The sequence below is a fragment of the Felis catus genome, chromosome A3 (assembly GCF_018350175.1).
Source record: "Felis catus isolate Fca126 chromosome A3, F.catus_Fca126_mat1.0, whole genome shotgun sequence".
NCBI classification, from domain to species: Eukaryota; Metazoa; Chordata; class Mammalia; order Carnivora; family Felidae; genus Felis; species Felis catus.
The window spans coordinates 62,413,275-62,429,367 of NC_058370.1; the positions used below are offsets into that span (position 1 = coordinate 62,413,275).

Genomic DNA, 16,093 nt, shown 5'->3' on the forward strand with positions numbered 1-16,093 from the left:
TGCAGGCCTGAGGCTGGCCTCCTACTCTGCTGAAAGGGACCCTCTCAGTCTGCCCTGGTCTCTCCAATTTCTGTAGCAACAACCTCCACACCCCTGATTTTCTCAAGTTCTCTAGGTAATAATAGTCATAGGTACTACTTACTGAACTAAGACTCTTTTCTCTATGAATCCAGATAACCCCATGAGACAGGTATTGTTATGATCCCATTTTACAGATGAGCAAGCTAACCAGAGTCACTGAGAGGTTAAATAGCTTGCCCCATCACACAGGCAGCAGGCAGCGTGTAAATGTCAGAACCAAGGCACAGATCCAGCCTGACTCCTGAGCCTGCAGACTTAAGCACAGCCCAACCCCTGCTCTGGCAGCCTCTCTTCTGGCCTCTGTCCCTCTGACAGGCAGCACCGGCTGGCTCAGGAACTCTTCCCTCCCCTAGCCCCCAGCCCTTGATGGAGACAGGCTGGGTCTGGTGAGAATCTCTCCACCCATCCTCCCAATGCTCCTGGGCTCCCAACTTGCCTGTGCTCTGACTTCTCTGTTTGTCCTTCCTCCTGTAACCTCTGACTTGGGTCTGACACATTGGCCACAGGCTGTGGCTTGGGTCTCAGATTTCACAAGTCTCTGAGAAAGCTGGAGAGCAAACCTCACCCTCAATCCCCAAGGAACTGGATCACACTAGTCTCTGGTGGGGAAAAGCATGTTTGTCATGAAAAGAAGAAGTGATTCGTGGCCTGGCAAAGTCAAGAGGCCGGCCCCACTTTCCTTTCACACTGCCCTGGGCCTTCGAGCCAGGAGTAGAGGGAACCCAGACAGAGCACTCATGTGCTGTGGTCAAGTGGCCTGTTGACCCGCCGTGTTCTCCCCTGGACTGGGAGCCACAGGACTTTTGTAGTTCAGCACGTGACACGAGGAGCCTGCAGTGAATGTTGCTGCTGAAGAGTCGGAGCAGCCTCAAGACGGTGGGCACCACCTGGGCCAGGGCCATCACACTCTGTTTTTCTCCTTGCCGCAGGCCCAGTACTTCAGCCCCTGGAAAGACTAAAGGAGCAGGGCAGGGCCGGCCCTAGGCTCTTGGCTCTGGCAGGAAGCGAACAGGGCTCAGGGAACAGGAGGAAGCTAAGAACAACAGAGGCGAGAGGAGGACCAGTGTGGTGAAGCAAGAGCCTGCCTCCACACGGCCCCTGACCCCCACCAGGCAACGGATATGGCCTCTCCCTGCCTGGCCCACCCCTCCGCTCTCCTTCCCTCCCAGCCATCTCCTATGCCCCAAGGCCTTTGTCTCCACACTCCGGTTTCCCAGGGCCTCCTGGGCCCTCCCACCCTCCTTCCTCTCTCCGTCACTAATGTGAGCTTTCTTTGTGCACACTAAAGTCTTATTTCAGCATCGGTGGTTTAAAAGATTTCCTTCAATCCCTATCCTGAGGGCTCTTGCCCAGTGTCCAGTTTCCTGACATCTCTGATTTGCTGTGCTGAGTTCCCACCTCGGACAGTCATGTGACTGGGTCTTCCTAGGCCCTGCCCCCTGCCCCAGAGGGCTGTTTGTAAATCCTGAGGGAGGAGCAGTTATTCCTATGGCCCCAAGAGCTGTCAGAAACCCAGGGAGCAGGAATGGGGAACATTTTTTGGACCCAGTCTGGGACTACCCCACCCCCACCCTGCTGGGGAGGATACACAGAGTGAAATGGTGGGTCAGGGTTGTAATTACTCTTAATTCAGTTTATTGTTGAGTTCTGGAATCGACTCCCCAGACTTAGAAGTCGGGGTGGGGGGCTAGCGGGGGTGGGGGGGGTTGGTGGCAGAGCCAAAAGACAGTTCTGGATACTGCTATTGCTTTCCCTCAGCTTTACCCAAGATCAGTTTTGTGGGCCTTGATTGTTAGTGAAGTGCTGGCTGTCTTTGACCTGCCCCCCCCTTGAGAAGTAAGTGGGCCCTGTGCCCCGCCCCCACTGCCAGAAGGCCCTGGGTATCCCCATTCTCTGTCTCAGGCTCCTCCTGACTCTCGGTTGGAAGGGGGTGTTGCAAGGGCCATCCATGAAAGGTGGAAGTAGTAGAGGATGGCCTGTGCCTACGCCTCAGCTCAACCCGAGTGTCTGCCGGTGGAGCTTCACCATGGCTGGTGCTTACGACTTTCTCTGTTTATGTGCCCCTCTCCTTTGATCTTTCATGCCACAGGGGTCAGGGTAAGTCAGGCTAACCAGGAGAGAGACCCCCTCAAAATAAAGGACCTTCAGGCCAAGTGGCTCAATTTGCAGACCTAAAGAGTAGCCCATCACTTCCTGGGCCTGTTTTAGACACGGCTGCCTCCCTTGCTGGGTGCCCAGAATGCTGGGAGCTGGGGGCATCTATAATTCAGAGGGCAGAGTTCTGGGTCATCTCCCTGCCATGTTCCCTTTGCCAGGTGAGAGGTGGAAGAAGTCCTTGGCCAGGGTGACTTGGATGCCCAGGGTGACTCGACTCAGAGTTCTGGTTTCTGTTCCTGGCCGCATCACAGGCCCTCCTGGCCGGAGCACCACTGAGGCCCCAGCGGCATCAGGTAGGCCTGAGATCCTCTGATAAAAGAGCAAAGGCTCTGATGAGCCAACCTCCTTCACCTCCCTCAGGGCTGCCCCTGCTTCTGACACTGCACATCCTGACAGTTAATCCTCAGCTCTTCAGTTTGCTCTGGAAACCTGGAAATCACCTTTGAAATTTCCCCTCTTTGTTCTCACTGCCAAGGGCAGAGAGGGAGTAGAGAGGCCCAAGAGGCTGAACAGGGGAGTTTCCAGTTCTTGAAGCCGCCTCTATGTGGCTATGAGAAAGAGATGGTGCTGTCCATCAGCATAGACATCTGGAGCCCTTCCCCCAATCCTGATTCTTGTGCACTGACCCCTCCTCCCCTGCTCCCCAAACACACTCATCCCCAAGAGGGAAATAGATACCAAGGAGAAAGGAGGTGTTGGTGAGTACTCAGTTCCTCCAGAGACCTAGCTGTAACCTGAGCAGAGGGGTGCACTTCGAGATCACCCAAGGGCGTCTGATATTCCCTGGGACATGTAACGGGCCCTCTCTGGAACTGGCTGGGAGCTGACCACATCTTCTCAAACGGGCCCGGGACCAGTTAGAGACTCAATCTCCTCTAGGCCAAGAATTCCACAGTGGTGCTGGCAACTTCACCGCTTGCCCTTTCCAGATCTCTAAGCCCCTGGGAAAAGGCTGAGGGATATCCTGATTGAAGCCACTGGAAAAGCAGCATCCGGGGCTGTGATGACGGATGTTTTCCTGCTTCCTCTTGGTGATGGTGGCAGGGAGGGGCTGGGAAGGGAAAGGCTTCCCAGGTGGACAGCTTTGATAACTCTCCTTTAGGAGGAAGTAGAAAGAGGAAGTCCTTTTCCTATGTCCCCACTCACCTCAGTCCCCAAGCCCTCAGAAAGATCCCCAAAGGGTAGCTCACCCAGGCTTTCTCATTTCCCCCTCTGTGGGATGACAACAGTTCCTAGATCCATTGGAACTTGGCCAGGCAGTGCTGACTGAAGAACCCCAGGGTGAACCCTGGGCTCCATTCCCCCATCCAAAAACTGCCTCATGAGAGCTAGGGGTAAAGAACCCAAATGAGGGACACCATGGCACATGACCAACATGTGGAGGAAAAAGAGGGGGCTTGCTGTTCAGATAAGACTCCTGGGCCCGGGGCGCCTGGGTGGTTCAGTCAGTTAAGCGCCTGACTTTAGATCAAGTCATGATCTCACAGTTCATGGGTTCAAGCCCCAGGTTGGACTCTGTGCTGGCAGTGCGGAGCCTGCTTGGGATTCTCTCTCCCCCCTCTCTCTCTGTCCCTCCCTTGCTTGTGCTCTCTCAAAATAAATTTAAAAAAAAAAAACTTAAAAAAAAAAAAAAAAGCTTCCAGGGCCCATCTGTAGGGACTGGCCTGCGCTGAGCTGCCAGTGGATACTTAGAGAACCTCAGAAGGCATTTAGCATATCTGTGCCTTTTCTTGACTTGGCCAAAGGCAGGTGAGCAGGAGGGTCTGTCAAGGCCAAGGCCTGAAGGGTGGGTGGGTTCCTTAAAAAGAATATGCCAGACAGGCCCTAGGGAGACAGGATAGGTACGGGAGCCTTTTCTTTTTCTTTTTTTTTTAGTATATTTTTTTTTCTTAATTTAAAACCCAGGAATCCTCATTTTTGACCAGTTGTGCTTTTATTAATAAGTATGAATCATGAGCAACTAGTCATGCAGGAAACTTTATCCTCTGCCCACCCACCCACAGAAAAGGCTAGTGCTGGAAATGAACAGAACACAGCAGGAAATGAGTGAAGGTAGAAGAGGGGAGCGGGGGAGCTGCAGCTTTATCTTTGAGGAGCATTTGGGAGGGAAGGGCTCCCAGAGTCTGTTAGCAGGAACAGAAAAGCCTGCCATAAGGCACAGAAGACTGTCCCTGCCAGTGAAACCAAACCACCTTTTGAAACTTTCCACTGGGGCCATTTTGCAGGTGGAGCCAGGAGCTCAAGTCTCTGCCTGGTGGGGGTGGGAGTTGGAGGTGAGGAAAAACAGCAGGGAATACACTGGGGCTTAAAAGTTGTCTGGATACACTCTGACTTGGTGGAAAGACAGAATTGGGAATCCCGAGACCTGATTTGACATTCTGACCTTGCTAATTATCAACGTGACTTTAAGCAGGTTGCTTAACCCTTCTAAGACTCCTTTTATCTATACAATCGGAGAAACAATACCTACCTTTTAAAGAGTGGCCATGAGGATGATGTGAGGAAATGTATGTGAAGGCAGATTGCAAAGTCTAAAGCACAGAACAAATGTAAGGTGCATTTGCATATCAGTTTACTTCCACTTACAAATAGACCCAGGGTCTAACCTGGATGAGTCCTACACACCTTCCTCCCTGCCAGCTGAAGCACAGCGCCTTCCCTGCCCACCCCATGCTAATTGTTAACTGGCTTGCCCTCTATCTTCAGCCATCTCCAAGATCACAGCTTTCTTTCTGGTGGAAAGGAGCTGCGAAATGTGGCTTTGGCCAGTGCGGGAGAAGGGGCCTTTATGTGTACCAGCAAAGACCCGATTGTTACTGAATCCAAACTGGGCTGCTTTTCCCAATTATCTCCACTACTCTTCTGGTCTCCACTTTCAGATGCCAAGTTTTAACTCAGAACAAAAGCTCCTGTCGGGACTGATTTATAATCCAGATCTGCTGACGGGGCCCTAGTGTTCCTCCCCTCCAGGACTGCACCCGCTTAAAGTTACCACCAGAGCCTCGGGGCTCCAGACTCTACCTCTGTCATTTGCCCTTAGCCAAGAGGAGGCAAGGCATCTGTGTCTGGGTGCCGGTGGGCCGGCCTCCCTGGAGTTTGTCCACCTGCCCAGCTCCGAGAACCAGCTGGCAAGGTCCACCCCAGCACGGAGGCCAGAGCTACAAGTGACTTCTAGGAGCCACTGTGGGCAGAGGCAGGCTGTTCTAAAGGTGGTGGTTCGTTCTCCAGCACGGCTCCCCTCAGCCGCTTTCATCTGAAAACCAGGGCTCATGTCACTTGTTATTCAGTCACCCAGTGGCATCAGAAGGAGTCATTTCTTGGGGGTAGGCTCTGTGCAACAGGAGTGGAGGGTTGTCTTCACCGGGAGCTGGGTAAGGGTGCTGCTGCCCCTCTGTGTGGAGCATGAAAAACAAGGGGCAGACTCGCTGGAGATGAGTGGGTCATCCTGGCTGGTAAGACCCGTTCCAGTCTGACTGCGGGGGCCAGTGGGCGTTGGGGCCAAGAAACGAAGTAGAACTGGGGGGCAAAAGAGAGACCACTTAGGTCCGCCCCAAGAGGAGCCTCGGTTTCTCCTGCACCCCTCCCTCGGATACTCGCTCCGAGGTGGCTTGCTCGCGTTCGTTCCTGTAACTGCAGCGTGGGGAGCCCCTCAACCCCATTCCTGACTCCGGTCGCCCAGTCCGCAGTTGGCCTTAGGGGACACTTCAGAAAGACCGGGTGAGTCCGATCCCCCTAAGGCAATGCCCGGAGTCCCTCCTCCGCCCCACCTCCCGGCGCGGTGGCGCAGTCCGGGACTTCGAGGCGCGGGGCAGCAGGGCGCGGGGAGGGTCGGGGGTCGGAGCCCGCGGGAGGGGAGGTGGGAGACCGGCGGGTCGCGGCGGGTCTCAGCTCCCTCCAGGGCAGGCCTTCGCGTCCCGCCCCCGGCCTCCGCTCGACCCCCTCCCACCCCGCCTGACGTCAGGGGGGAGGGGGCGGAGAGCGGCGGCAGCTCTGGAGAAAGAGCCGGCGCCCGGCGCGGTGGCGCGGGGAGCCCGAGCCCAGGGGCGCCGAGCCGAGCCGGGACCGAGGGGCGGTGGCAGAGGGGACAGCGGAGGAGAGAGGGCGGGCGCGCGCAGGCGGGCGGTGGCGCGCGGGTAGGGGCGGACCGTGATCCAAGCCCAACGCGAGGGCGGCGCCCAGGGATTCAAGCCGCGAAGAAGAGGTGAGTGAGGCCAGGGTAGCGCGGGGCGGGAGCGCCAGGGCTCCGGGGCCGCCGCTTTGTCCCCCGACTCGGTCAGGGGCTGCCGCACGCGCGAGGGACTGAGTCTGGGGGCGCAGGGAGGGGTAGCAGCGGGGACAGCTGTCCGTCCGAGATCCTTCCTGCGCCCCTCGCGGGCTGCCAGGCGGGGGCTCGGGAGCCGGGCGAGCAGTGCCCGCAGCCATAGCGTCCGGAGGCGCAGACTGGTCAGGGGAGTGGGGCTGATGGGACCGGGGGTCCCCCTTGCTGTCAGGTCGGCAGCCAGGATCCTCTCCAGGCCCCCGAGCTGCCCCCTGCTCCCCCACCCCCGACGGAAAGTTTGGGGCGGGCTTGGACTGAGGCCGATGTTGTGGGATCGGATTTCCCTGCCGCGGCCCCCCGCCCGCCCGCCTGCTCAGGCTGAGGAGGCGGGTTGTCCTGGAAAGCCAAGCTCCCGACCCGAGCCGGGCCGCACAGTCCCCGGCAGGAGCGCTCACCCTGCAGCCGCGGAAGCCCTGTTCGTGCCACCCGTGGTCCGGGTGGGCGAGTGTGGGGGGCGCACCGCCTGGGCCCCGCGCTCCTCCAGCCCCCACCCAGCCGTGCCCCTGCTTCCCCGCCCTGGGAAGAGCTGCGGGTGGGGGAACCAGTGTGCTGGCCGATTCTCCGAGCGCGCCGCGGGGTCTGGCCCTGGCCTAGGGTGAGGGGCAGAGGGAAGGCTGGGGGTGTGTTGGGGGGACGGAGGAGGGAGGGGTGAACGTATCCCCCCAGCCCCCCGCCCTTCCAGTGCTGGGATACTGGGCCGACAGGGGGCGTCCGCAGACCGGGCTCGCCACGCTCCCAGCGCCGCCGCTTTGTTTGCGTTCAAATCCCGGGAGCTGGGGGAGGGGAGAATCCGGGGGTGGGGGGGGGGGGCGGCGGTGGTGGTGATCAAGGACGAGGTCTTGGGTACCCTTTGTTTTGGGGTGAGCAGGCCCCCAGATTCTGTGTCTCTGTACCTGGCACTGGAGGGCTGGGGCAGTAGAAATTAATCCAGATGGCTTGCCCAGGCTGGGGTCCCGGGGGCGCAATCCCTGAGTTGGGAAGGTTTGTCAGATCCTGGGGGAGCGCAGCAGGCGCCTGTCCTGCACCGGGCGTCCCCCGCGGTCGAAGCGGAACCCCTCTCGCGCTCCCCACCCACCCCTCGTCTCCCCCCGCCCGCGCCTGAGAGCGTCGTGGGGAGATCCCTGATTAGACTGGAGCCGGCTCTGTTGTCCCGCCATCTCTCAGCCCGAGGGTTAGTGTCTCTTAGGAGGCTGTGCGAGGAACAGGATGAGGCCCGGGTCATTTCCACGCCCATCCCACCCACTTCCTGCCTCCCTTCTTGGGCAACAAAGGGGCCTCGGGAAGCTGGGCCCCTTCGGCTCCCGGCCCCACTTCGGCCGTGCTGATGTGGAACCGGTGTTTGGGGCTCTGCCTGGCTATTGTCTGCGCTGGGGGAGGGGAGAGGCTGGGGCCGGGACCCCCTCACGCCTGCTGCATTAAGTCTCCCTCCTTGGGGGGCTTCTGCCACCGCCCACCCACCGTATGCCCCTTCACCCTGCCAAGGGGTTTGCGTGCCAGAAGTACATCTTGGGGCTGGCTGGAGCCCCAGTGGGGGCAGGTCCTGCTTCCAGAGGTTATTTTAAGAAATCCTCAAATCTGTCAGGCCTGAGTGTGGGGGAGGGGGGCCCCCTTTTTATTTTCTCAAACAACTTCCTGTTGAGAGGGAGTGGGTGAGAGCCTGGAGGCTAGAGAAGGCTTCTTGGAGTGTCCACTCCTCCAGCTGATTCAGCTCCTCTCCTCCCCTCTGGGGGACCCCAGCTCCTTCCAAACCTGTGGGGGCTGGACCCAGGTGTGGGAGGGGACTAGGTCTTTGCTCCAAGGACTGGGCAAGTGGGGAATCCAGGGGCCTCCTGGGAAAGCCTGTCACTGCCTCCCGGCTTGGGCTTGTGTGGGCCCCCTTCCGGTCTGTTTTCTCTGGCTATGATTCTGACCCTTTCTTTTCCCCCAGCAGGGCAGCTGGCCTGGAGCTTAGAGCCGGGGCGTTTGCCATGGCCCCACACTGGGCTGTCTGGCTGCTGGCAGTGGGGCTGTGGGGCCTGGGCATTGGGGCTGAGGTGTGGTGGAACCTGGTGCCCCGGAAGACGGTATCTTCTGGGGGTGAGTGCCTAAAGTCCTGAGGAGGAAGGCCAGGAGGGACTACTCGGGGGAGAAGAGCAATTGCTTCTAGATCATGTCAGCTTTATTCTGTTATTGGGCTCAAAACCCACCAATGTATCGGACACAGCTTTCTAAGAAATGTGAGTGAGTGACCCCAGGGACCCAGAACTGGGAGTCCTGGGATATCTCTCCTTCAGACAGGACCTGTCTGGTCCTGTTATGCAAGAAGAGAGACCATTCTCTATCACTCTTCCATGCCTTACTTCTGGAACTAGCGCTTACACTGAGAGCCCACAGAGACAAAACTGAGCCAGGACAGGCATAAAGCAAAGAGTGTCACCCCCTTCCCCAAAGTCTTTCTAGCTCTCTGCCCCCAGGAGCCCCCTTATCAACCCTAATAGACCCCCTCTGCTGCCCTGACACTTGTGCCCTCTGGTGGCCCTGGATGTGTTTATGCATGTGCTCATGGGGGGGACAGCAGACTTGACAGTCCTTTGAGCACACACACCTGTAGTAAGAGATGATGTCAGGTGTTTGTATCATCACTGTGCTCTGGGGACCTGGGATGAGCTCACCTCCCACAGGCTCCACTCGGGTGCTAATGAAGCCCTCCCTTGCCAGCCTGTGTCTGGCTCAAAAGACTAAGACTGGTTTAGGGGGACCCTGAGGACAGGTCAGCAGCTATTTTGGGGGTTGATGTAGGAATCCTGTGACTATATTAATATTGTAGTACTTTGCATGGTGAATGACAACGAGGCTTCCCAGCCCCAAGGCTTCAGTTTCTGTCTGTGGTCCCCAGCTTCTGGTTTCCCTTGACCACCCTGGCTTGACCTCCTAGCCCCAACTAAGTCTTCCTGTCATCCCTGTTTGTCCCAGCAGCCAGTTGCTCTCGTATTTCTGGCAGCCTGGATTTAGGTCCTGCTGGAGTGAAGAGTTTCCAAAGGCAAGGAGTGATTACAACTTCTGTACCTACTGCTCTACTGGATCAGGGGCCAGGGCCTCGCCAGACCCTGATGTGGGTAGCAGGCAGTGAAAAAGGAAGCAGTAGCAGAGGAAGCTGGGAGAGGGAAGAGCCCAGCTCAGCAGCCAGAGGTGCTGCTGACCCTGAGAGTGAGGGCCATCAGTCTGATGGCTTCCTCTGGCCGGAAGCTGTGGCTGAGATATCTTTCCTTCCTCCTTACCAGCCCAGATTTGCCTCCTCCCAGGCTGGGAAAGGCCAGGGAGGCTTGGGTGGAGCTGTTAGAGCCAAAAGGCTATTCAAGAAGGCCCTTTATTGCCAGTCAGGGTGCTTGGCTGGCATCTGCTTGTGGGGTGCTGGCTGTAGTGTGGGAACAGGGGTGATTGGGCCCAGGAGACCACTGTAGAGAGGAAGGCTAATTCTGGGGGGAGGGGGATGCCTGGAGCTCCAGGAAGGCCTTCCCATTCACCACCCTGCTCACTACCCCCTTGTCCCTGCAGAGCTGGCCACAGTAGTGCGGCGGTTCTCCCAAACGGGCATCCAGGACTTCCTGACATTGACCCTGACTGAGCAGACAGGACTTCTGTATGTGGGGGCCCGGGAGGCCCTGTTTGCCTTCAGCGTGGAGGCGCTGGAGCTGCAAGGAGCGGTGAGAGGCGGGAAGATGGGGGTGGTTGGGAGCGGGAGGCACACAGGAGTGATGAGAGTGGCAGGGCCCAAAGGGGCTTTGCTTGATCAAGCTGTCCCCTCAACCCTGCTGCCCCTATGCTGTTCTCCCCTGTGGAAATCTTGCTCAGTGTCCAGGTCCACCCTCCTGGCAGAGTGGGCATGCTGCTTTCCCCCACCTGCAGCTTTGGGACGGGTTGGGGCTTCTGTCCTCTTCTTCTGTCCCAAAGAATGGGGTCTGTGTGTCCTCACTTGGTGTCCCCATGTGGCTGCCACAGGCCATGCTTGTGGCATATGCTCAGTGTGTACCTGGGATGTTGATGTGCCCCCTCCTCTTCCTAGATCTCGTGGGAGGCACCAGCTGAGAAGAAGGCCGAGTGTATCCAGAAAGGGAAGAGTAACCAGGTGAGTGCTCAGGATACCACCAGGAAAGCCAGAGCCCCTGATACCGGCCAGGCCTCGCGGCGCATGCTGACTACCCCACCCCCACCCTCTCCCTTGGTCCCAGACCCATTCTTGGTTTTCGTGTGCCAAGTGCCAGGTCCTCATACTTTAACTGGATGCTTTTCTCTCCCCAGACGGAGTGTTTCAACTTTATCCGCTTCCTGCAGCCCTACAACACATCCCACCTGTACGTCTGTGGTACCTACGCCTTCCAGCCCAAATGCACCTACATCGTGAGTGCTGTTTTCTCCTTTCAGTCCCCTTCCTTGCCCTTCTCTGGACTCCCTCCTGGGCACTTCTGCATCTCCTCCTCCTCGTCTCTTCCCTACCCCTAGGACATGCTTACCTTCACTTTGGAGCGTGGAGAGTTTGAGGATGGGAAGGGGAAATGTCCCTATGACCCAGCCAAGGGCCACACTGGCCTCCTTGTGGGTGAGTGGCTGTCCCTGCTGCAGGCTGGGGAGTCCCCCAGAACTTGTTCTCGCTTTGGGGCTGTGTGTCCCGAATGTGTCTTCACGTCACTTCTGGTCTACCTGATCATCTGTCTCCCACAGATGGCGAGCTGTACTCGGCCACGCTCAACAACTTCCTAGGTACAGAGCCTGTTATCCTGCGCAACATGGGCCCTCACCACTCCATGAAGACAGAATACCTGGCCTTCTGGCTCAATGGTGAGCCTGGAGGAGCTGGCGTGCGGACAGGGGGAGCCATGGGTGGGGGGCCCTGCAAGGGTCCCAGGACCCCCTCCCCCGCTAACCCTTCTCTCTTTCCTGTAGAACCTCATTTTGTAGGCTCTGCCTACATACCAGAGAGTGTGGGCAGCTTCACAGGGGACGATGACAAGGTCTACTTCTTCTTCAGTGAGCGGGCAGTGGAGTATGATTGCTATGCGGAACAGGTGGTGGCTCGGGTAGCCCGAGTCTGCAAGGTACGGAGTCCTGCAGTGGTGAGCCCTGGGAGCCCTGCCGGCTTGGCAGGACTGACTGGCAGTGTCCCCTTGCCATCTGCCAGGGCGACATGGGGGGTGCACGGACCCTGCAGAGGAAGTGGACCACGTTCCTGAAGGCGAGGCTGGTGTGCTCTGCCCCCGACTGGCAGCTCTACTTCAACCAACTGCAGGCACTGCACACCCTGCAGGATGCCTCTTGGCACAACACCACCTTCTTTGGGGTTTTTCGTGCACGATGGTGAGTTGGCCAGGAATCCTTAGGGGTGGGAGGAAGGGATCTGTGGGTACAGTCTTCTGGGTGAAGTCCAAGTGGTCAGTTGACCGGAAGCCAAGGAAGATGTTAGGCATCTGCCCCTTTTCAAAGCCTCCCTGGGGGAGATGCACAGTGCCCTGCCCCCAGTGGTATATTAAAGCTGACAACAACATTGCACACGCCCACGACTGCTTTGTGCTGGTCCCTGTCTTCCCGGTACTTGCCATGAGCTGGAGTAAAGTGGGCACCACGCCTGACTCGGGGTCCCTCCCTTGTCCTCACAGGGGCGATGTGGACCTGTCAGCAGTCTGCGAGTACCAGTTGGAAGAGATCCAGAGGGTATTTGAGGGTCCCTACAAGGAGTACCGTGAGCAAGCCCAGAAGTGGGGCCGCTATACTGACCCAGTACCCAGCCCACGGCCAGGCTCGGTGAGTCCTCCAGAGCAGGGATGGGTTCCTGCCCTCAGCCGCAGTACCATTCCCACATGCTGACAGCTCTCCCCCCTTCACTCCTCCCCAGTGCATCAACAACTGGCACCGACGCCATGGCTATACCAGTTCTCTAGAGCTGCCTGATAACACCCTCAACTTCATCAAGAAGCACCCACTGATGGAGGAGCAAGTAGGGCCTCGGTGGGGCCGGCCCTTGCTTGTGAAGAAGGACACCAACTTCACCCACCTGGTGGCTGACCGGGTTACAGGACTTGACGGAGCCACCTATACAGTGCTGTTCATTGGCACAGGTAGGCACGTGGCTATGTGGGCATGGCTACTGGAGGCTGGAAGAAGGCCTGTGTGTCTGGGGCAAGGAGATCTGGAGATGCCCCAGGGGCCCCGTGTCCTTTCATTTACGCCTGTCCTCCCTCAACCCCCACAGGAGATGGCTGGCTGCTTAAGGCTGTGAGCCTGGGGCCCTGGGTCCACCTGATCGAGGAGCTACAGGTGTTTGACCAGGAGCCTGTGGAAAGCTTGGTCCTATCCCGGAGCAAGGTAGTAATCAGGCCCCACCCACCTGTCCCTACACCTTCCCTAGTCCTTTGCTTGGCCAGTACAGGGGTGGGGAGGCACTCGAGCACACCTCGCTTAGCTTGGGCGAGTTCCAGGAAACAAGTGCTCACGGAATCTGTGCTCCGCGGGCGTTATATATAGCCAGGTCCCCGTGGGGCTGTGTTCCCAGCATTGGGCCTTGGCAGCTGCTTTCCACGCTTCCTTCGGACCCCTTGAGGTTGTGCTGTGCCTCTGCTACATACAGCCTCTTCTCTGATGGTGCCACTATTGGTCGGGCCTCTTGGACTGCATTTGTTATGATGCGCTCATGATGCTACCTACTGGCTGCCAGTTGCCCTCCAGTCCCAACCCGTTCACCATTTCCCCAAAGTGCTACCCTCCTCTTCTGGTCCGTTGGTGACACCCCTGAACTTTCATGTGCTTGCCTTTGACCAACTATCGTGGCTCAAATTGTTCTCCAGAACATGGAATAATGGCAAAAAGAAAGTCTGTAGTTGAAGAAACACACAGATTGGCAGTCACCATTCAAAGAGAGGAAAACACCTTATGCTATGCTCGTGCTATTGTGAAGGCTGACGGGCCTAGCGGAAAACACACTTCCTGAACTATTTACACTGTACTGGAGTGTGTGTGCGTGTGTGTGTGTGCGTGTGTGTGATTATATTCTTCAGCCTCATGGTTCTGCTGTTCCTATCTAAGAAGGTCACATCTATAAGGTGCTTAGGATTGTGTATGGCTTGTAATAAGCCCGCTGCGTGTTCTCTGGTCCTTCGATTTCTCTCCTCAGACTTCAGCACTGCCCTCTTCCTGCTTTGGCTCATTTTGCCCCTTTGCTCTCATGTAGCAGTCCAAGCTGCCCCTGGGCCACGTCCTGGCCTGGCTGACTGTCCTGTGCCTCGCTTCTCTTGCAGAAGCTTCTCTTTGCAGGCTCCCGCTCTCAGCTGGTTCAGCTGCCCCTGGCTGACTGCATGAAGTACCGCTCTTGCGCAGACTGCGTCCTCGCTCGGGACCCCTACTGTGCCTGGAGTGTCAACACCAGCCGCTGTGTGACCGTGGGTGGCCACTCTGGGTGAGTGGGTCTCTGCACATGCTGGAACCAGGGGTGAAGGGCAGGGTGGATGGAGTCAGGATGCCCATAGACCCTGCTTCCCCCACCAGGTCCTTGCTGATCCAGCACGTGACAGTCTCAGACACCTCAGGCATTTGTAACCTCCGTGGCAATAAGAAAGGTGAGCTGTCTTTTCTGTCCCTCTCCCAGTAGGAATGGGCCCTAGGCCAGAGCTGGAATGTCTGCATCTCCCCGTGGCCCTGAGTTTCCTGTGCTAACTCTGCTTTCTCTTTCTCTACTGCTGCAGTCAGGCTCACACCCAAAAACATCACCGTGGTGGCAGGCACAGACCTGGTGCTGCCCTGCCGCCTCTCTTCCAATTTGGCCCATGCCCGCTGGACTTTTGGGGGCCGGGACCTGCCTGCCGAACAGCCCGGCTCCTTCCTCTATGATGCCCGCCTACAGGCCCTGGTTGTGATGGCCGCCCAGCCCCGCCACGCCGGGGCCTACCACTGCTTTTCAGAGGAGCAGGGGGCGCGGCTGGCTGCTGAAGGCTACCTGGTGGCTGTGGTGGCGGGTCCATCGGTGACCCTGGAGGCCCGGGCACCCTTGGAAAACCTGGGGCTGGTGTGGCTGGCTGTGGTGGCCCTGGGGGCCGTGTGCCTGGTGCTGCTGCTGCTTGTTTTGTCCCTGCGCCGGCGGCTGCGGGAGGAACTGGAAAAAGGTGCCAAGGCGGCGGAGAGGACCCTGGTGTACCCTCTGGAGCTGCCCAAGGAGCCTACCAGCCCCCCGTTCAGGCCTGGCCCCGAGGCCGATGAGAAACTCTGGGATCCTGTTGGCTACTACTACTCGGACGGCTCCCTCAAGATAGTGCCTGGACACGCTCGGTGCCAGCCCGGGGGCGGGCCCCCTTCTCCACCTCCAGGCATCCCCGGCCAGCCCCTGCCTTCTCCGACCCGGCTTCACCTGGGGGGCGGGCGGAACTCAAATGCCAATGGCTACGTCCGCTTACAGCTGGGAGGGGAGGACCGCGGCGGGCTTGGGCACCCGCTGCCGGAGCTCGCTGATGAACTGAGGCGCAAGCTGCAGCAGCGCCAGCCGCTGCCGGACTCCAATCCTGAGGAGTCCTCGGTATGAGGGGCCCCCACCGCTTCACAGGGGCAGCGTGGGAGGTGCAGCTCCTACTTTTGCACAGGCATCAGCTACCTCAGGGACATGGCGCGGGCACCTGCTCGGCCTGGGACAGACCCTGCCCAGCACCCGTCCGGCCATGAGGACCTGCTCTGCTCAGCACGGGCACTGCCACTTGGTGTGGCTCACCAGGGCACCAGCCTCGCAGAAGGCATCTTCCTCCTCTCTGTGAGGGGCTGTGAATCACGGACACATGGGACCCCAGCAGCCAAAACTTTTCAAGGCAGAAGTTGGAGATGTGGGTGTGTTTGTATCTATATGTACGTGTATGTGGGTGTGTGCATGTGTGTGTGTGCGTGACATAGTCTTTCTGTTTCTGTGTGTGTGCCTGTACGTGTGTGTGTGATAGTCTTCCTTTTTCTGTCAAGTCTTCCCTTGGCCTGGGGGTCCTCCTGGTGAGTCATTGGAGCTATGAAGGGGAAGGGGTTGTATCACTTTGCCTCTCCTACCCCCACCTGTCCCAGTGTGGGGCAGCGATGTACATATGGGGGTGGGCTGGGCAGGGTGCTGTGCTCCTTTTGGGGGGTCCAGGGCTCTGGGGTGGGCCTGGTCCTGCTCCTAGGGCTGTGAATGTTTTCAGGGTGGGGGGAGGGAGATGGATTCTCCTGTGTGTTTGGGGCAAGGGTGGGAGGGGCCTCCCACTTGGCCCTGGGGTTCAGTGGTATTTTATACATGTCCTCCCTTATGGGGCTGGGAAAGGTTGTGTGGGGGGAGGGGGAGGGAGGAGAGAGGGTGGGCATGCTGTGGATATTGCATATCCTCTCCCAGCCCTAGGAGGAGGGCTCCTAACAGTGTAACTTATTGTGTCCCCGCGTATTTATTTGTTGTAAATATTTGAGTATTTTTATATTGACAAATAAAATCGAGAAAACAATGTTACTGTGGTAGGGATAAGACATTTGGGCTAAAACATTCTGAGCTGGACCAGCCTCACCTCCCTGTAG

At 58.1% G+C, this 16,093-nt stretch overlaps 2 protein-coding genes across 6 annotated transcripts in view; both read left to right on the forward strand.

Moving 5' to 3' along the window:
- FAM178B (family with sequence similarity 178 member B) overlaps nucleotides 1–1,382 on the forward strand; it is a 115,702-nt gene extending 114,320 nt beyond the window's left edge. For 3 of the 4 annotated variants that reach the window (XM_023251624.2, XM_006930055.4, XM_006930056.4), the window contains one exon: nucleotides 1,011–1,382. In XM_023251624.2, the coding sequence (XP_023107392.1) occupies nucleotides 1,011–1,040 (30 nt within the window). In that variant the 3' untranslated portion in view covers nucleotides 1,041–1,382. Of the gene's footprint in view, nucleotides 1–5; nucleotides 116–1,010 lie in introns of all 4 variants that reach the window. The other variant, XR_006595498.1, reaches the window with a different exon arrangement.
- Nucleotides 1,383–6,231: 4,849 nt separating this feature from the next.
- On the forward strand, nucleotides 6,232–16,023 carry SEMA4C (semaphorin 4C). Of its 2 annotated transcripts, none has more exons than XM_023251626.2 (15): nucleotides 6,232–6,439; nucleotides 8,484–8,632; nucleotides 10,091–10,239; nucleotides 10,599–10,661; nucleotides 10,835–10,933; nucleotides 11,036–11,132; nucleotides 11,255–11,371; nucleotides 11,477–11,628; nucleotides 11,712–11,887; nucleotides 12,187–12,331; nucleotides 12,423–12,645; nucleotides 12,780–12,892; nucleotides 13,822–13,979; nucleotides 14,069–14,139; nucleotides 14,266–16,023. In XM_023251626.2, the coding sequence occupies exons 2-15, from the start codon at nucleotides 8,524–8,526 to the stop codon at nucleotides 15,093–15,095; spliced, it is 2,502 nt and encodes an 833-aa protein (XP_023107394.1). In that variant the 5' UTR covers nucleotides 6,232–6,439; nucleotides 8,484–8,523; the 3' UTR covers nucleotides 15,096–16,023. The 2 variants fall into 2 exon arrangements, with proteins under 2 accessions (XP_023107394.1, XP_023107395.1); XM_023251627.2 differs by having other exon boundaries at nucleotides 8,487–8,632.
- The last annotated feature ends 70 nt before the right edge of the window (nucleotides 16,024–16,093 follow it).

Coding starts and splice junctions, on each gene's coding strand:
- SEMA4C (XM_023251626.2), top strand. CDS start 8,524: ATGGCCCCACACTGGGCTGTCTGGCTGCTGGCAGTGGGGCTGTGGGGC. Junction 12,646..12,779: donor AGTGCTGTTCATTGGCACAG/GTAGGCACGTGG, acceptor CAACCCCCACAG/GAGATGGCTGGCTGCTTAAG. Junction 13,980..14,068: donor ACCGTGGGTGGCCACTCTGG/GTGAGTGGGTCT, acceptor TTCCCCCACCAG/GTCCTTGCTGATCCAGCACG.